Source organism: Puntigrus tetrazona, chromosome 4 (genome assembly GCF_018831695.1).
Source record: "Puntigrus tetrazona isolate hp1 chromosome 4, ASM1883169v1, whole genome shotgun sequence".
NCBI lineage: Eukaryota > Metazoa > Chordata > Actinopteri > Cypriniformes > Cyprinidae > Puntigrus > Puntigrus tetrazona.
The window spans coordinates 8,626,666-8,648,444 of NC_056702.1; the positions used below are offsets into that span (position 1 = coordinate 8,626,666).

The window sequence follows — 21,779 nt, forward strand, 5'->3', positions numbered from 1 at the left end:
TCTGCTTTGTAATTTACTTTACATATCCCTTTTTAACCCTGCTGAGGCTCAAGCAAGTCCATGTATGTGTGTTAGAAAAGGAGAGAATGGATTTAGATTTAGATTTACAAGGGCGTGTAATGGATATGAAGAAGAGATTTGCGAGTTGCTGCTAGTCATGTGAAACGCCACATCAAAATAACCAAAACCGCTGACGCGCAATTACCCACAATGCAACAGCACGCCAAAACCGAGTGGTTCAACCATATGCATATGCCTGCTATTGCCATATTTCCTCTTGCCTCGATTCCCTTTACAAAAATCACACACACAGTGTTTGAAAAAGTCACCAGCGCGATTGAGGAGGGAAAAAAAGCGCTGTGATGGACTCTCACGCGTAGGAGATTCAGAAAGCTCTCTATCCACTAAAGCATGATCAAAGAGAGGGGAGAGTGATATTTTATAGAGCTCGCTCAGTTTTTAAAAGTTGCGATGAATATTCATGGGATATTGTATTCCATTATTTAGCATTAGCTTCAAAAATGCCAACACACACAAAATAAAATTAGCATGTTAATAGATATGGGTGTGCTCTGCAAATTAGCATAAGAATCACGCAACTGCTCAACGTCTGAGAGCTTCATAGGTTTAACAACTAAACAAACGGTGAAGAACTCACTTTATTTGCTTCAACTGATTATTTTTTTTCTGAGGGCTGCCTCTCAGTAGCAATTGCGTGTGCGTTAGCATACAGAGAAGTTCTTAAACGTCTCGCGAAATCAGTCATCATCTACACGTCTCTATAAGCAATATTCATATTATGCAATTCACAGGCACATCATTAAATCTAGCCAGGCAAACGGAGCTGCTAATATATGGATTCCTCATGTTCAGACCCTGCATTCAACCATCACGGCTCAGGAGCATTTCCAATTCATGCACGTCAATGACGGCTGTGTGCAACTGTCCAAGTCCTAAGCCACAATGGTGTGGCTATGGAACAGTCAGCTCTATAATGGCCCTGCTATGGAGCCACAGTCTAATTCATGAACCTCCGGCTTTTGTGCCTTTCTTAATGCCACACCAGGAGGTCAATAACAAAACTTTAGACACACAATCACAATCGCACACACATAAGTAATGCACAAAGACGTCCATCTCCAAGTCTCTAATCCGAAGCCCACACTTAAAGTAAAAGAGACCACAGCGCTGTTATGCCAAAAGCTCTAAATGTGTGTGTGTGTGTCCTCAGACAGCTTTTCCCATCCAGTAAGCGGCATTCAGCTCTAATATCACCCATCCAGTGAGAAGGCTCATCCCTATTGATTGTCTTGTGCAAGGCAGCAGAAGAATACAAACTGAAAGGCAGACCCAAACAATTCAATACAACTGACTTGAATGTGCCTTTCATATGCTGGAACAATGGCATGCTCACAATAGGGCCCCGTTAACTCTCATGTCTTCAGCTGTTTTGCCAACCTCAAAGGAAAGTACACTGACTTGGATTCAGCCGGAGACAAATAAACAGGCATGCAATCGTCTACTCGGAAAAAAAGGAGGCATCTTGTGCTTTTCCCAGTAAAGACTGACGGAGCTACTGAGAAAAATCTCTATAGCGTGATAATGGCTGCGAGTTAGAATAGCTGGTGTTTTGTTGCTCTAGATTCTGTAAACAGAGTTAGAAGCTAAACTTCATTCAGAAGGCGTCTGTTTGTCTATCAGGTTGGATTGCATCATTTTTTTTTTAACAGAACTATCCAGAGGAACTTTTTAGTGAGAGCTCAGGAGACTTATTAATATCAGCTTTGACTCAGATATTTCGCCAAGAAATCTTTAGCAGACATAAAAATTTGACAATCACCGACATATAGTGCAGTAAGAATATAGAGCCGTAAAGTATATGTGCTTTAGTAAACATTAGGAAGATAATATAGTTTAGGCAGAATTTGATGAGAAATTTTAGGCCATTATAAAAATCACACTTTTTTTTTTTTATGTATTATGGCAAATCTGAGCATAGTTTCAGAGGTTTCACTAATTTCATTCTTACAGTTAGGTTTAAAGTCTGGCTCGTCACACTTTTTTAGGCATTAATTTTATGAAAAATAGAGCAAAATAAATAGAAATGACCATACTGACTTATTAGCTATAAAACTTCTCCAGGTTACACCTCTGACAACAATATCTCTTTCATAACCTCTGCGGATCTATATTTTGTTTCGTGTTGGTCCCCATTCTTTCTTCTTCTGTCCTTGGTCTCTAACTAAACCCTTGTTTTTCAGAGCGCGAGGGAAAGATAATGACAAACAACTCCAGTGAAAAGCTTCCTCCTAATGTTAATTTATACATCTAACTAATTACTACCAAATGCTGGAAATTGCATATGGAAGTTGTTCTCTCTCCCACGCTCTGCCTCTTAGCTCACAGACGCTCTCAGTGCTCGTAGCGTGCCCTCCTCACACTCTATGTGCCTGAATTTGTCTCTGTACAGCTGCATATAGTCCTTTGGTAGTTTTTCTTGTTCGATCTGTTCGTTCTTACTTGATAAAGCATCCTAAAAAACTGCTGAAGAACCTAACTGTGTTTTATGTGTGTTTAGGGTCAGTCTTATTATGTGTGTGTGTATGTGTGTGTGTGTGTGTGCGTGTGTGAAAGCACTCAGCAGCAGCAGTCGTATAGCGGATTAGCAGACCCCGGGGAGATCTAGAGAGAGATCCACTGCTGAACTGCTTCAGAGCTCTTCTACCCCTTTTCGTCTTCGTGGAAGAGTGTATCCGCCCTTCTTATTCTCTCTCATTGAGGGGTATGGATGCGTGAGCCCTCGGCTAACAATGACAGGGCCTAAGTGCTGTCTTATAAAATGCCCCAGTGCCTCCGAACACCCCCCTCACACACGTCTTACAAAAGACGTACGCTCTCTGTGTGACTGTGTATGCGGTGCAGCTTTGCTCTGATCTTAAAACACCATTCGACGTGCCCTACAGTTCAGTGTCATGCTATAAAACAGTGCAGTCGCACAACTTGCGGCCCACTGCGCATTAAAAGCCACCTCCAGCCTGACCCCAGACCGGCGGAGGCAGCGTGAGATAATAGAGGCATCCGGGCGGCAGCTGACCCTAGGACGGTCTTTGAAGCCGGAGCATCCCACAGAGAGAGAAGCAAGGAGAAGGACTCAATTAGTCAAGTCTAAATTGAACCATCAATCCCGGCTCACTCCATGGCCATCCGGTGCGAGGGGGCCAACGCTCGTAAACAAGACCACGCTGTTACTTCACGGCATCTAACAGCATCTGAGGTGGAGAACTAAGGCAGCTTCAGGGTAAAATATTTTAGATTTTACTTTTAAGTTCAAAGTAAAATATAAATCGAATATATATATATATATATGTGACTCAGGTTTTGTGGTCCAGGGTCTCACACACAAGCACACACACACACACTCAGATAATATATATATATATATATATATATATATATATATATATATATATATATATATATATAAATTTTTATGTTAAGTTATTTTATGTTGTTTATTACAGTAAAGATGGAGAGATAAATACTGGGTAAAAAAATATATTACTACACACACACAAATACATACAGCTAAATACAGAAGTTTCACAGTCTATAAATAATTTTTATGACTGGAAATGTTTCTTAATTTCCCCCGTCATTGGCTGGTATGGCAAAAATAACTTTTTGGACTCTGGATGGGAGTTAGTGATCAGAGGAGTGATCTGTTTTGTGTGTAAAAGCACACAGGGTGGGGAGACTCGAAGAGAGGCACAGGAAGGTGAATGAGACCATTGTCTGTAAAGGGCTGTGTGACGTATGCTCAGCTTGAGAGCTCTGTGTGTGTGTGTGTGTGTGTGAAAGGTTCAGTGCTCAGGGAACCAAAGCTTGGCCCTGACCATGAATCAAGCTCAGCCCAGCGCCAAGGCTGACAAACACATACACTCGCGCACACACACACACACACACACACACACACACACACACGTGGACACTCAGGAGACCCTGAACATCTGTGCCCCACATAACACAGACTGCCAAGCACTAGTGAGGACTACATCTCCTCCACAGAGAGTCGGGGGGAGGAGGAGGAGCGCGATCATACCATCAAAGAAGAAGGCTTCTCAAAGATTTGGAGTAGTTCATGATGAGGATGAAGTTCATTTGCAGTATAGCTGTCTGATTGCGGTCAGTCTTTAAGAGTGTGTTTGTGTGTGGATGGATGCTCTCTCTCTCTCTCTCTGTGTGTGTGTGTGTATGATATCCAGACTCCTGAGAGAGACACTGTGCTCCCTCTGAACCCCTGACAGCCCTCCTGCCCTCTTTCCATTACTAAAGCTAATAACACACACACACACTCCAGCACGCTGCTGCCTGACACACCACACACACGCTGCAGGAAGCTTCTTGCTGCACTTCTGAAATATATTGCTACTCACAGAGAAATGAGTAGAAGAGGGATGAAATAGAAAAAGGTGACTAAATGATAGACAGATATATGGGTCAATTGCATGGTATTTGACTGTTTCGAGGCAATAAATGTCTGAGCGTGATCAACAGATAATTGCACATGACCTATTATAATTTTTTGTTTTGGTGAATTTAGCAAACATTGTGTGAAGCAACAACAAAAAAAAAGACATCAAATCAAGTACTTCTATTATATACAATCATTTATTGCCACCCTACTGTCTATTGGTACGAACCATTCATTTCAGGCTTTTCCCACCTGCAGCCATGCAAAAGTTTGTTTGTGCAGTAACAGGTACATACGGAAACTGTGTCTCGATGTGCTGTATCACTGAGGCCGGTCGATTAGGGACAGACTCGGACGCTCGTTTATAAAGGCCAAATGCTCTGCTCTTGGTCAAGCGCGCGCACACACATTGCTGCCTGACCCAATATAAGTTTGGCTGGTATCTGGTCGTAACAAACGACTCGGCTCGGGCTGTTTATCTGAGGGGAAGTAGAGCAGCGAGGGGGGGGACAGGTGAGCAAACGGCTCGCTAACACGCTGACTAACACACTCCCGATTTCACACGGGCAGCGAGATGCATACGGCCCCCTCTCACTTTTTTTCTTACTGTTTTCTGACCCATTTCCTTTCCTCCCGCCTTTCTGCTTTCCCTTCACAAGCCAGAGCTACGTTTCCAGCGCGAGCGAGCGACTTTCGATGAATGTGCGTGTACATGCGAGTGTGTGATTGATCCGGCTAGAAGCAGCGTGTGAAAAAGAGAGGGAGGGCGGGAAGAGAGACAGAGAGAAAGGGAACGGTAATAATACGGCCCTTTCATAATGATTAAAGCATTCATTAATTTTTCATCATAACCTGCCGTTTGCAGCTAATGGTCTTTGTGAGGTACACAAGCAAACAATGGACAGGCGAGTTGAAAAGGGATTTTTATCAGGCTATGAGAGCCCTGGCTCAATGCACTGCCCACCTCCCCCTTTTCATTTCTCTCTTTTCTCTTTTCTTTTCTGCTTCTTTTCCCTCTGTGTCCGTGCTTCTTGAGGGACCGGGGCTTCTTTTGTTTGCACATTTTATTTGAACAGAAAGTAGAGAGATAATGCGCTACTGTAGTCTCCTGCTAATGGACTCTTTTGCTTGCTTGCTTTCTTGTTCTCAAGAGTTCTATAAGTATCTTTATATATGTCGTTGCATTTTTCCTGGCTTCCTGTATACGACAGCTGTTGAATTTCACAGCCAGACTCTTGGTTTGACCTTGTGGCTCTCTCCAATGTAACTATTTTCTCTGACGTAACTATTAAAATCAAATGTAAATGAAGCAAAATCCTGCTTGGTTTCATAGAATAGGAAGATATTCACACAAATGAGCAGAATCAGTGCCAGAAAAACTCCAACGCCTGTCATTTACAAAGTCTTACACATCCTTGGCTAGTAGATCAGAGCTAAAAAAGCATAAAGTAAAATAAAATAAAAAATTCTCCAGATCAGCAATATCTTCAGGCAACTCTAAATATGTTCCCGAAACAAGTTGGTTAACAGTTACACGAGGAAAATAAGCACATATGGGACAAACAGGCAGTTTGGGAAAATATTGCCTTCAAGAAAACAGATTCTTCATGTTTAGGGCTTCAATGGGTGAAGCAGTTATCACACTAGAAAAAAAACGCAGACCTTGAGCTTTGAGGTTTTTGTGTTTTCTCAGCCAAGACATTAACAGTAATGTTTAAATTCTTTACAAGGGTGAAAGGTTCTTTTGTGAAATGTGAATTTGCTTAACTTTAGTATGCACAGCAAAATGTTGATTCGTGAGCATGAATGGAAGTCAGTGGAGGAAAATCTAATGTGACCATAGCCTAGGACAAAGCATGAAGTAATGCAACAGTTGTCAAACACCTCCACACACCCGTACGTAGAAAGCACACTAAACCCTGCTGTATATCAATGCTACAGTGAATGCCAGCTTTGTTTGTCTGCATTCTTCACATGGTTCACCTGTAAGTAACCTTTAGTGTGCACTGCAAGAAAACAATACACTATCTATCTATCTATCTATCTATCTATCTATCTATCTATCTATCTATCTATCTATCTATCTATCTATCTATCTATCTATCCATCAATCCATCCATCCATCCATCCACCCATCCACCCATCTATCAACCTGTGTATATTCATCCATCCATCCATTGTCAGTATGTTCACATGTGTATTTGCACACACACTGGCTAATTCACATAGGGAGCAGGTTCTGATTATTCATGAGGAACTGGCCTCTAATTACAGAGCAAGTATGGTGTGATGTAAGAGACAGAGAGAGAGAGAGATCCTGTGGAAGGAGCTGAGAGCCGCTCTCTCAGTAATCAGTCTGAAATGAATATGCAAAGTGTGGCACACAATGGCTCCGAACAGCTGATCCCTGCCTGCTTAAACAAAGGCCTGACTTTATCAACAGCTCTCATTAAGCAGAATTTGTTAGTCAGGAATGATGGGAGATAGATAGACGGAAGAAAGAATGAGTGTGTGCGGCAGAGTAAAGGAGAGAAAGAAAGACAGACAGAATGGAAGATGCTCTCTATGAAATCCTTCACACTTTCAGCCAGTTTCACATTGTAATTTCATCACAATAAGACACACACGTGTGCCAATGTCTTCTGAAAATCTAATACAGTGAACTTTTTCCACCGACAGGGTGCCAGTGCTGGTTTCGGAGCCGATGCCCAATCTGGACCTGTTCCATGTGCCGTTTCCACACAGAAAAACTGGTTCTGGATGAAAAAAATTGGCTGCCCAATGGCTCCTAAAACCTGCTTGTCTCCAACTTTTCAGAACAACAACTCAAAGCTAGATAACTCCCACTATAATCAAAGAAACTCTCTGTGACAATGCTCACAGCTCACGCTAAAATAAAATGATTGTATTAACAAAAAAATATATATATATATATATTTAAATTAAAATATTTTAACATTTAAATATTTAATTAAATGGATTGAAAATTAATTTTATTTTATTAATTATATATTTTTATTTTTTTGCACCATTTAAAGTGCATCATAAATATAAAAAAACCAATTAATTCAATTATAGACAAAAATAATTTTTAAATCAATTGCTATGAATTTTAAAATATTTAATTAAATAATAAATGTTTACACAATTTTCTAATAATAACTATATATAGCTTTTGATAGCATATATATATATATATATATATATATATATATATATATATATATATATATATATATATATATATTAAATGACTAATTGTATTACTCAAAATGTGCAAAGAAAGACAGGTATGACAGGTTAGATCACTGTTTGGCTCTCAAGACTTTGACAACGTGCTGCAAATCGGAGCAAAAGTTGAGGATGTGAGTCTAAACACGTATTAAATTGTCCCTCACTCACCCTCTGGCTCGTTCTTGATGAGTTCCTCCATCTTGCGCTGTTTGAGCGTGTCGACCACGTCGGCCAGGCTGCCCTTGCGTCTCTCCGGGGTGCCCAGAGCTGAAGCGGAGCTGGGTTCGCTCCCCGGCCGCATGGACCCCTCCTCCTGCTGCTGCTGCTGCTGCTTACTGGGTGAGGTAGAAGAGTTGTGCTGGGGGTAGGGGCTCAGGGCCAGGCCTTTACTGCCATCCTGATCCTGACGGAGAGAGAGAGAGAGAGAGAGACAGGGTGTTAAACAAAGCGACAAACAGGCCTTCACTAATTATTTCGTCCTGTTCCTGAGTGTTGAGGCATGTTTAGATTGACTTTCATCCTCATCTGCCCATCTGTACTGTAGAAAGTCTCCCTTTCTCTCTTTGCCTCTGTCGGTCTGAAGTCTCTTTACACAAAATCATTAGCGGCGAAAAGTTTCAGTCGTTTCACCATCACAGAAACTGTCTCTTTCTCTGAGAAGGGAAGTTTTTCTACTTTGAATCAGCTCCAAACACACAAGAACGTCCAAGTTTTTCAACCACATTTTTCTTCTCTTTTTGACCAACATGACAGCTGCGATATCAATCACCATCTTCGACGTTTCATGCATTGATCTTACGTCCAAATATATAACAGTTCTCATCTTATGTTTTCTTATGTAATGAGAAAACCTCAGAGTTAGGCTTGCGCGCAACAAAAAAGGAAACTGTGCAGTTGTTGACTTAAGGGGCTATTTCGAACTAATACGAGCCATAAAAATTACTTTTATTGGTATAACTTAATATAGCCATATTAAATGACATTTTGACTTGAATAAAACCGGTTTATTGAGATTCTGCTACAAAAAAAAGCTTTTTGTAAATGTTTTGTAAATAATAAATATGCTTATTTATCCTTAATTTATATAATTTAAATATTGCTTCAGCAAGTATATGCACACACTGTAAAATGGGTAAATGACTGATTTATGATGATGAATTATTATACACACCACGTTACTTCCGCCCAGCTCTGCATCTCCTTTATAAAGTTTAATTACAAAACAAGTCAGGTATTTAGAGACGAGGTCAACAGTACAAGTCCTTTAATCAGGGTTAATCTTTGGTCAATCCACATCTATTATCTACCTTACCACCCGCGTGACTGACAGCAGCCACAGCCAATCAGACAATAGCATAATCCCACTGACGTGTTTGGGATCCAGTGACCAGATTTACACCTCAACAATCAACATCAGCTTCTTCGTGCCACCTGTATCCGTCACGCAAAGCAAAATGTCCTCAGTCCAAACTGAAGTTCACAAGATTGATCAAGTTCCGTGTGCAGGTCTATTACCCGCTTAGATTTTAATAATGACATCTGTTTTTAATCATTAACTCAGAGAGTGAACAGAGAGCAGCAGATGGTTCATTTACTAAAGCTTAATGCGACACAATTTACACAAGACTTTCACAAGACAGAACAGTGGCAAATGCAATTTTATTTTTATCAGTAAAGTGAGACTGTTGGATGATCTGACTTGGCCCCAGCAAACAAAACAATTCATTATATGCAAGATGGAAAAAGTTTAAATGCTACAGAAAACTGAAATAATATTAATAATAATGTTTTTGTTTTTTTAGTGCTAGCCATTCGTAATGTGCTTTTGTCACAGAGTGTTACTACTTTACATTTATAATCATTAAATTGTATGTGATAAAACGATTAAACGACTAAATGTAAAATTATACACTATTTTTAATCATGTCTATTACTATTCACAAAACAATTCTATGCAACAATTCTATGCAACATTGTTTTTAAAACAAGTTTTAAAAATAATGATTATTAGCGGTACTAAAAAATATGATTATACTCTTTTCTATTAAAGTTTTTCTACTATTTGATAAAAATATATATTTATAAAAATGATTTTTACATTAAGTAAAATCAATAAATGACTAAACGTTTTAACATCAAACGTTGCCGTTTTCTTTATTTTAGTCATTTACATGCCATGTAATAACATTAATCACTTTCTTTCACACGAAACAGACAAATAAACAAACATCATATTCAGATCGGGTACATAAACGCAGTTGTCAACACTCCATATATCCAGTTACACTGAACATATCACACAGATTGACTCGTCACAATCCATCATCATCATCATGATAATAATAATTACTGTAGAACTAATTAAACTGAAACACTTTCACTTGCTACGAACGCATACCGAGAGACATTTCACGTTGATACTCATTCACAAACAGACTGATGACTGGCAAGCTTAAAAGATCTTAACAGGCTTTTATGATACACGGAAAATATGACAGCTTGCATACTGATCCCCCCCCCCCCTCTTTCCGTAATCTCCCCGCAAAAAGGCACGTTTTTCCAGACACACCCCTTCGTTTCATCCCTCTCGGCCCCATCAGCTCCAGTCGGGCCGGTCGAACTGGGATTAGGAGACTTCTGCAGTCGCAAATGACCAAAGTGGTGCGAGATCACCCCGCCATTCGCAAACAAAACTGTCAACTAGCCGTTAAAGAACTAACGGAAAAGAAAGATAGAAAGAAGAGGGGAGGACTAGAGAGAGAAAAAGCCAGGGAGAAAGTGGGAGCGAGTGGCAGAATGGCAGGCGTTTCTCTCTGCCTGCTTTAGTGTGGCATGCATCTTAAAACACGGTCACACCTGTCACTTCCAATCTATCTAATCCACTGCATACTTCAAACCGCAGCTCGCGTCTTTCTCCAGAGATGTCTAGAAAACAATTCCGATAGAAGGTGCGAGGAAACTGTATTCCTTCGCTTTTTAATGTCCTCGGTCGTGACACTAAGTCTCGGACAGAAGAAGCAGCAGATGAGCTAATGGCTTATGTGTTGCTTTCTTTTGCCCCCCTCCCTTTTAAATACTAGGCAAAAGTGAGTAACAGGTCTACAGTAGGGCTGATATTCAGGTTAAGTACCCCTATTTTGTCCGTCGATTACGTGTGAGCGTGCGATTTTCCGCTGGGGATGAATAAGTGTGCAAAGCTGAGTATATGTATTTATATGCATTTCTGATGTGCCGTTCTGTGCGGTGTGGGCGGTTCTGCTTTTAGTTGTGCAGATGTCAATTCTTCGTGGAAAGGCTGAAACTGCGCCTCTCTCCACGACCCTCTCTTCATCCCTGAACCACGGCAGCATGGCGACAGAATTAACCAACTTTTGTCTTGTTAAGCTCATGTGTGACAGGAGCACATTTAAACACACTTCAACTCTTGCCAAGAAAGCAAAATGCCTTCTTTTCCCCCTCTAGTTTTTTCCTCTCGTCTTCTCCCTTCAGCGCAGATGCCAGCTTTCTTCCAAATGCCACCTTTTTTCTCCCTTCTTTTTTTTTTTTTTTTTTTATGTTTGTCCTTCCTGTACTCCGCAGGATTCCAACCTGTTTCCCTCAGAGCGTTTCTCTCGTCGCTTCTCCTCTCTCACGCTTCCATATGCTAAGTTAAATCCAGTTATTTCACTGGTACAGGTAGAGTCTAGCTAATGAGACTAACTCGAAGCGCGGCCGTGTGATTCTCTGGCTCGCGTTCACCACGCGCTGGGAATCTAACCTCTACGCTTGCTATCAGTTAAACTGTCAAGAGTCCCGCTGCTGAAACACACACGCTCGAGTTGGACATCTCTCCTCTCCTGCGGTGCTGACGCCTCGTCTGTTGTCTTAAGCCCGTGTTGCTGATCTCTACCGTGTGTTCGCAATCCGCTCACCTCTAAACCTGGCTCCACCGAGCTATTGTCAGCCCTGATCCTGCCGTGAGCGCACGCACACACAGATGAAGATTTACAAATGCTTCACACACTTCCAAACACCTTGCATTGTCTCGTCCCTGAATTTACATGAGGTTATTATGTCATGGAAAAGGCTTTAATTAATTAGTTTCGTGTGACACTGCCATTTTAAAGCATCGTCAGATTTGATAGATTGTATTTGTTTGGGGGGAAAAAATGTAAATACAAGAGCGCAAAATTTATATTTCTAACACTGAAGCAAAAATGTACCGTAAACAAAGATTAATTATTTTTTTCGTTTTTGTTGGTTTCTCAATAAACCTCAAATAATTGATTTTATTACAATCACAATGTATATTTAAATTTTTTTTTTTAAATATTAAATTAAAATATATGAAGCTAGAAATATATAAACAAATTTAGTTCACTTTTAAATGTTATTCTTTTTTTTTTGAAAATTACATGTTTGATTTTTACAAAAGCAATCTTTTAGGAACACTGTACAGGAGTCGGGTGAAATGATACTCCGTTGTTTTTGACATAAAAAGGCTGCATTTGACGCATCTAAAAACAAATCTTAACGTGAAGCGCACATCTTCTCTTAATGCCTCTCCTCATTAACCGGACAAAAGGGAGAGTAATTAACACCTCGCTATTATCACCCGCGTGTAAAGCTCTTCCCACCTTTCGGTTTCAAAGCCCTCTATTTCCCGCCTGTAAAAACTGGCATGAGTTTACAGAGCGCCGGGGACGCGCACCGCCGCGCCGACTACTGTAGCGGGTTGTGCGCGCTTCAGCCCCGCTGACCCCATCATCACGAGCGCGCATCTCTCCCTCTCTCTCTCCCCCTCTCAGGATGAAGAGGTCAGCGGAGTCTGAAGCGCGTGTGCGCCGCTGCCGTGTTAATTTACAATGACAAGATAAAGCGGTAATCTTCCGCTGCGCGCTACCCAGGGACTCGCCGAGTCGATTTACACTTCCCTATCACTTTATACAATTGCCGTGACAAAGCCCCTCCGAGTCCCCACTCGTGTAAATCTCTCTCTCACTCAACTCTTCTGCCAGTCAGCGCGGATCGGCTCAGGGAAACTTAATGTCTCACACATGCCAGCCTGCTTTTCCCAAAATCCGCCCGTGCTCGAGACGGATACGCTTTATTAATCCACATCAAATACAGCGCGCGTGTTTTTTCATGCCACGTCTGTCATGTCAGCGCGAGAGACAGAGACAGCAGTCTAGTCTTTCAGATAACACAACAATTACAAGCACTGCGCTGCTGCTGATACATAATTATTCACGTTATGATTAATAAGAATTTACAATAAATACAATTTGTTCGGTTGCACGTGCAGCTGCGCTATTCGTGTTGCTGAACTGGCATCATCATGTACGGAACAAATCTGTGTCAAATCTAAACTTACTGCAAAGAAAAGTGCACATCTTTGTGCTTTATCTTCCCGTACACGCTTGATGAAATAAAGGTTCTTTATTGGCTTCTGGTTCTTTGAAGAGTCTTTAAGATTCAAGGAACCTTTCCGTTAAATAAAAGGTTCTTTATAGTGAAAAAAGGTGCTTCAGGTTAACAAATAAAAAAAACTACTCAATGTTCTTGAGGCATCACTGAGAAAAACTCTTTCTGGAAACTTAGTATAAATAGAGCTTATAAGTACTTTAAGGTGCTAAATGTATAGTAGCGACTATAAATGAGAGAACAGACAGTCATAAACAAACACACCACTCTGCAAGCTGACTGTATAAAGTGAGAACGAATGAGACGCTTGAGTGAAAAAGCTTGAGGACTTTGGTTTATTGTGGGAAACGGTTCCAAAACGGCAGAGTCCAGCGTGCCCTGTAATCACAGTTAATTGCAGAATTAGCTTACCGTTAAGTTCCTTAAGTACTGATTCATTGTTTTACAGCCAAATTGATTCCTGAAGCCTGCGTTTATCGAGACGAAAGAGATAGCAGAGTTGGGTGAAAGGGCACCGAAGAGATACCAGAGCTCAGGTGTGTGTTAAAGTGAGAACGACGCTCCGGGGTCACGGGGTCCATCACCCTTACATTTCATCTCACGCCTTTAAATGTGTGATACAGTCCATATCCTTCATGACTACAATAACCCATCATGAACTCACACTCCAAAATGGCACATGAACAGCCAAGCTTGTGAGTCATTTTGGCCACGTTCAAAAAGATGACCTGTCTCGCTGCATCTGCCCGTGACATCACTGAAGCGTGATGGGCATTTCCGAGCCAAAAGTGAAAGCGAGAGAGAGGCGCGATGGGAGGGGCTTATTCTAAGAAGGAGGGGTCGGTCAAATGCATATTAACCGAGTGGGAGGGGACGACCTCGTCCAATCGTGCGAGAAAGCTTCGAGCGTGGGGACCTACCATGTTCGCGTGTAGTGTTGGGGGGCTGTCGAGCAGTCGCGGAGATCGCGGGGACACTTTGCTGCAGTACGAACTCAGGGGCAAGTGAATGACAGCATGTCCGTCAACCTCTTCATCCTCCAATCGCTGTCTGCTCGTCGCCATGACTACCTCTCCATCTGTTCCCCCATATGGAGAGGCTGGTCGCTTGGAAGACATCCTGGAAAAATGAGAAAGGAAAAGTGACTGAGGCATTCAGGAAAGACATGGCAGAGGCAGAGACGTGGCTGTTGTTTAATTGTGAGTGACATACACGGGAGCATTTCACTCACACACACACACACACGCGTGCGCGCACACCTGACACACACTACTCGCATAATGACAGCCATCAACGCCGTAGCTTTGTCCACATCCATCCCTCCATCAAAGAGACGTCCCACCTACACTATCACAGAGCCATTTACTGTAGCGGCACCGCACACGGTGTGTTTAGCCAGCCTGTTTGATGTAAAGACTCGAGCGGCCCATTAAAGAAAAGTGCAGACGGCCCAGCGCACATCAAATATCACGTTAGCCAAGAACACAGACAGACAATGGTGTGTGCGTGAGCGTGTGTGCCACAGTAGATGTTAATGACAGTGTATGTGGTGTTGACAATGCCAGAGAAAATAGGCCTTGATGACGGTCTGTGTTCCTCTGATACCGTCAGGAAGAAAAAGCATTTATTAAATGAACTCTCTCTCCCACAATGCACGGGAAGGAAAAAATGAATATGCTCTCGTAATAAGATTTCATCTGGCTTACGGCATTGCCTAAGTGCTTTCATAGACGCTTCTCAGCCTTGGGGCTAGTGTTACTATGGCCCTGGGGAATAAGTACCACTCTTTTAAGAGAAAAAGACAGACAAGGATAAAGGGAGATGGAGAGAAGTACTTTTATTTGGCTCCTACTCTGCAACTAAAAGAATTGGCAAACAAATTTGATTTGATTGCAGTGTTGTAGTGACTTTTCTTTCCCCCAAAGGCTGTTTTATAAGGAAGGTTATGGAAGCCCATTACATATACTATATATATATATATATATAATAATTCTTTTAAAAATATGTACGACATGCACAGAAATTTTGTGTAATTTCAACTCCTAGTTGTGAGTATTACTGATTGATAAATCATGAATTATTTATTTTTCATAAATGATTTTATATCACTATTTTTCAGCATTGTGACTTTATATCTCATAATTACGAGTATTACAGTGGCAACATTATATCACTCAGTTTCACAATTATTTTTTCACAATTAAATTAATTCCTGAAAAGTCTCACAATTGTGACTCGTAGAAGTGGAAATTTATGACTCATAACTATATCTCTCAATATAACTTTGTATGTCATAATGGCAAATTATTTCAAGTAATTGCTCACAACTGTGACTTTCCCATAATTATGACTTTCTCACAATTGTAACTTAATTTCTCATTATAGCTACTTTATAGCACCTTTTTTCACCATATGACTTTGTATCTCATCATTTCTGAATTTCTTGCCCACAATTGTAACTTTCTCATAATTATGACGTTACATCTTCAAATTGTGACTTTCTCATAATTATGACTGTTTCTCACAACTATAACTTTATTTCTGATTATCGTGACAATTTCCTGTAATTGTTACTTTTTTCACAATACTAGTTTAAATCACATCAACAGTGATTTCAAATCTCACAATGTCACTTCATATCCTGTGACTGCTACTTATATCTCCACCGAGATTTTATAATTCACTTTATAGCTCTCCGTTAGACTTTACAACTTTCTTTTTTTAACCCTTTATCTCCTAAGTACTTAATATGCTTCATGCTCTGAGGTCAAAAAAATAACGAAACTAACATACAGCGCAAAGTCTCTTTTGCACCTTGATTATCCTTCATTAACTAGCATCTGCAGTCTGGGTGCAGTCCAGGACGCGTGCGCTGAACTGAATGGTACTCTCATAGACCTGGTCTGACTCAGACACCACATCTGGCGGAGCTCCTGAGCTCTGCTAAGGTTTCTCTTTCTCTCATTTACTGCTTATTTGGTTTAGATTAGCTGTAAAGACAAACATCATATAACGTTTCTAACCGTCTGGACGGGATGAATAAGACTGGCCTCAATCAAACCCAAGGCTGGCGGCTACAGAAACAATGAAGACATGCTTCAACTATATAGTTGAGATGGAGTGAGGAGTAAAACGATAAACGCAGATGACGCAGATGTCATACTGCTAGAGCCTGACAGCAACAGCTCTGTCATAACAAACACTAACACAGGTGTATAATGCGTACAACTGTGAGTATTAGCGGCTATATCTGCGTTCATTTGACTGTATGAATGTGAACGTGTGTGTGTGTGTGTGGGGTACCTTGGCTTTATGCTGGTTCACACTGGGGCAGTAAAAGCAGTCAGTGCAGCTGTATAAACTGCACTCGGGCCGTCAGAGCCGCACGGCCTGTCTGCCCCTCCACCAGCACTGTGTTTACTCTACCTCCAGACACTCACACACACTGGGCCCTTTTGTTTCAGTCTGACACACACACACACACCTCTGTGCCGCTTTTTCTAACACACCAACCCCCAACACACACATCAGGACCAACAAAGACACACACACGACCCTCATAGGCAATCGAGAACCAGTTCTTATTGCTCGTCACATCCAACTCGAACCCGAGAACTGGTGTTTAATAAGTGTTTAGTTAAGGCTTGTGAAACTTAAATCAGAGTAATGAATAGCTGGAAAGCTAGTTGTTAAAGGGATAAATTTAGAACCGATTTGGAATTAATGAAAAAGAAAAATTCTAAATTAAAATAGGTAAACAAACATAATATATATATATATATATATATATATATATATATATATATATATATAGACACACTAAAATACCTCCTTAAAAGAATCGTTAACAGAACCAGAATCAATTAGTGGAATTGCAATATTTCTCACAAAAATTGTATTTTCTTTATAAATATTTCTCATTCAATATTTCTTCAGCATTTCTCATTTACCTTTAGACACGTCTGCATCTCTTTTCCGCTCTTCCCTGTCTCACGCACTCTTCCTTTTGCCTCTTTCTTCCCTATACTTCCTTGCCGGCCCACTGACAGAAGCTTTTTCACAGCTCCTCTTGAGCAATAAAATGTCTATTTTCCTGCGAGCCTTTGAAGTATAATTACTATACAATTCCGCTCCCCGGGTGAGCAGGTTATAGCCACTATTTCATTTAAAGTTGGCAGACCTGTCGTGGTGGAGAGTCTACATGAAACATTTAAAGCTTGTCGAGATGTTGGGATTAAAAAAGAGAGGGTTTTATTAAGCAGATAAATTGGCAGAAAAGCTGGTCTCCAAGGTCATAATTAGCAGCCATTAGCATAATTTCACTCCATCCTTCTGTGGTTCCAATAAAGGCCGGCCTGCCAAACACACAGACCCTGTCCACTGACACACACACACACACGCACGCTAACGCAACATAGATGCACAAAGAACAGTCTCTGAAGCTAAGACTTCCTTACAGGCTAGTCATGTCTGCTTATTTGCATTGTAAACTTTAACAGCGGTCTTCGCTCATTATCTGGTGGATTAATAACTTTATTGCCTTTCATTTTCACAAGGCTAAGAATTATGTTATTCATAAACAGCCTTGAATATCAAAGCCGAATGTGCTGATACGGGTGAGGTGACTAAACACACACTTATGTAGGAACACAAATGATGGCAGTATAATCTCCAAACACCAGTATTATCCAGTTCGGCTGTATTATCAAAGAAAATGCCATCGCTTTTTTGTATATTTTGCAAACTTCAGCATCCGTACACCCCGTCCCATTGCAGTTGAACTGCAGGTTTAGAGGCTAACTTTCACGGCTAATCGTTAAAAGCTAATGGCCGCCCCACTGGTGCGCTGCTCGGCCCCCTCCCGCAGACTGCGTGCGTTAAGCCCAGATTAAAGGCACACTTCCCCTTTGAGCTTAGACGCAGATTGAGCGCTCTCCTAAGTCCCTCTCATATCACATGTACATTTCTCCGCAGACGCTAATCGTCCAAAATACAGGGTCCATTAAACATCGGAGTGGAGCTGCACTTTAAATACTGAATCTAGGAGCTTTACCTAATCACCATCAGCAGTGGTTAACACTCCAGAAGTGCCTCTAATGACAGGACATAATTTAGAGGCTAAACGTGTCACATACGCACACACTCGGATGTGTGCGGCCTACGGAAAAACTTACATGATGATGCTTTGCGGATGTTTCCCGCATGCCAACGATAAAAAAGCATTCAGATAGATGGTCAAGATAGACAACTTTTGTTGTTTTTATGTAATGCTAATAATATTAATTAGCATTATTTTATGTTGCAGCCTTTGACTAAAACTTTGCATTATATATATAAAAATACAATATATTTATTCATATTTTTTTAAAGGCATCCCAAATTTATCTATGCATATTTAGACATTTCTTCCAAAACATTTTTTTTCTGATGCATTATGCTTCCTAAGAAAAAATATTAAAAAAATCATTACACTTGCTAAAGGTAAATTCCTGTGTAATATGATTATCTGATTAGGCAGGTCAGCTCCTCTTTGTTATCAGACTGTGGGAATGAAACAAAGTGTGTCCAAAAGTTCAGACAATCAGCCCGTTCAGCACAAATAACAACAGCGATGCCTTCGGAAGGAAACTGAGAATACCTCACAATCCACTCAGACATTAGGAGAAGTGCTCATCCCTCTCTCTTCTCTTTATCTTCTGCTCCCAGGACGATAAAGTCGCAGATAGTCCCGCCAGGACGTCCCCCTTTGCACAATCAACCATTTGTGCCCGACTCTCTCTGTTTTGAACAGTCTTTTAAGTATATTACTTTACAGCTATTTATAGCTCTCTCAATTTTTCTCTCTGTGGGAATGGAGCGGCCGGCAGAGGAGCGGAAGCGAAGAGAGAGTCAGAGAGAGCGACTCCGCTGAAGTAAATCCATCCGTAGTGCAAACTTGTGAGGGCTCTTCATCATTCACAGTGTAATAGCTAATCACCGCTTTCACTGCTGCTGTCAGAGCACTTTGATTTTTATATGGGGTGGGGGTTAATTTACCAAAACACAGTATAAAGATCACGTTTCCATGCACCAATGCTAAAAAAAAAAAAATCCGAAAATGTTTTAACGTACAAGCACTAAAAAGTAGCGGAAAATACTAGAATGTGTTTTAATTTTTTTTTTTACTTTATTATAGATTTACAACTTTTTCTTATTTGTTTACAGTGTCTCGGTGAGATTATGGCTAAAGGTTTTCCTTGAAAAATCACTCAAAGAAACTTCTTTAAAAAGTCTACCCACCCCCCATTAAAGTCGGTGAATAATAATTTCACACAAGTGTACGTGTCTCTAAATACACACATTATTCACACACGTACTCAGAGAAAACACAAAGCCGTCTCTGTTTTTCCCTCTGACGCGAGGGCTGCAGGGCCACCCCAATTTCCTGTCCAGCGTCGCCACAAAAGGCAAGAACACAGAGCCTAATGTCACTGTCAGCCATTACTGTTTAGGCATGGAGGTGAAGTCACACACACACACACACAACAATCTAAAGTCATATGAGCAAAGCGAAAACAAGCCCGCTCGCACACACAAACGCATAATAAGCAATGGTGTGTGTTTGCCGCTGGGTGGACACAAGGCACCAGCGAACGCTGTGCCCACAGCGCCAAGGCAACTGCTGCATCAACACACACACACACACACACACACACTCTCTCATACGCATGCAGAGGGGGGTTGCCAGTATTTTAGTCATCACTTCATCTGTCTGCATAGTTTCCTGTCATCTCTCATCTCTAATTATTTATTTCTCTGGACTGACTCATGTTTCTAGTGACATTTTACATATTACACACACACACACACACTTAAAACTTCTATGAAAACTTTCTCAGCCTCTGCTTGTCGTCTTTTAGTGTGTGAGTGCCTGTGAATATGATGGCCCTGCGTAATGCTTATCCATCGTGATTTGCTCACAGAAGCCCCGGGCGGCTGTGAAAACGGGTGCTGGTATAGTTTATTCCATTCATACAGGCCTGTACAACAACAAATTGGCTGTAACAGGAATATGCAACACAGTCTTCCTCCCAGACTCCTCCTTTACCTGCAAGTACAGAGCCGTTATTATACAGCTTGAGGTAATGGATTTTTAAAAAAGCAGCATTCCGCTAAGCAGTCAATTGATTTTTATTATCCTTCCCATGATGCAACTGTCTAGGCCATCACCTCTGACTTGTCATACTGTTTTGTGCTATTATCCTCTCGGACTTGATAAATAAGACTTTAACCTAAAAGGGACTCAGTTCCCCCTCAGCCTCAGCGGACGTCCCGACGGTCAGCTGATCTCACAAGGGAGGTCTGGGAAGACTTCTGAAGGGGGAGGAGGAAACACTTCAGCATTCTTCTCTGCTGACCCTCCTTTTTTTCATGGAGACACGGTTATCAAGCCGCTGCGAGAGCTCATAACACGGACTACACAATGGAGCCAGTCTGCAATGAATGACCCAGAGAGAAGATCCAGAACCTCCATCAATCAGACAGAACACACACACACGCTTATTCCTAAACCTAAATCAGGACATAACACAGATTTCTAGTGTTTTTATATAAAGCTTATTATATCTTTTATAGACAAACACACACAGATTTTTTTGTTTTGTTTTTGCCCCAAATGAGGACATTCCTGAATATCCCAAAGGGAATGTTTGTCAGATTTAGCTCTTGCATCCAATCTACACACACACACACACACACACACACACACACAAGCACGCACTTGAATTTCCGTTAACTTCTTTTGTTTTTCTACAAAGCTAAAATATTTTCTCTTTCTTTAAAACCCGATATAGCCCTTTCTAAATGTATATTCTGACAATATTTATTATGTTTACAAAGCTGTTTTTCTTAAGGGACTACCTGGTCACCGCAACTGGCATTTAGTCCCCTCCATATAGAGTAATGCTGTCTTTATTTAGTCCCTCAACCACAAACTTCAGTTGTATTTATATAAAGCTAATTCTGAACACCATAGAGCAACTCTGACCAAAACTCTTTGTGTTTTTTTAGAATACACATATTACAAACCACATTCTTCACTTATCACTTAGATCTGTGAATGTGCTCTAAATTAAGATTTTTTCCTTTTTAGAGTATCTCACTTCTGGGGACAAATTTGTCTTTATATGCAAGTACATAAAAACACTGCTTCAACTAGATAATGCCACACTTCGCGTATGCGATAAAGCAGCTTGCAAGTAATGTGTTAAAGTGACGGAGGTAAAGGCAGGTCGGGGATTTTATCTGTTTTCTCTTTGACGTAGAGGAATCAAAAATTGAAGTGCATCATCCACGTTTGTCACCAGCTAGTTCAATCACACATGCTTAGTGGTGAACGAACCCACTGTGTTTTCTGTGTATCTTCACCGAGAAGAATTGACTTACCCAGAGACAGACAGTCAGAGAAAGAGCGGGAGAGAGAGTAAGAGAGTGAGATGTAACACAGCCATCCATTAAAGGAGGGAGACAAATGGAGAAGTGTTAAAGTCCCCTTTCCCCCTCCCTCACTCGCTCGCGGTCTCTCTCTCTCTCTCTCTTTGAGGAATGTGACAGTTTGGCCATACAATCTCCTCTGTGCTCCTCCAATAAAGCTAAAATCACTCCAATAATAACAATAACAATACACAGTATC

General features: G+C 41.0%; 1 protein-coding gene across 9 annotated transcripts in view; it reads right to left on the bottom strand.

Annotated features, from left to right (window-relative positions):
• The window catches only part of sox5 (SRY-box transcription factor 5), a 173,784-nt gene that overhangs the window by 47,615 nt on the left and 104,390 nt on the right, over positions 1-21,779 (bottom strand). For all 9 annotated transcript variants that reach the window (XM_043236838.1, XM_043236837.1, XM_043236836.1 and 6 more), the window contains 2 exons: positions 14,029-14,227; positions 7,874-8,108 (listed from right to left, as the gene is read on the bottom strand). In XM_043236838.1, the coding sequence (XP_043092773.1) occupies positions 7,874-8,108; positions 14,029-14,227 (434 nt within the window). The remainder of the gene's footprint in view (positions 1-7,873; positions 8,109-14,028; positions 14,228-21,779) is intronic.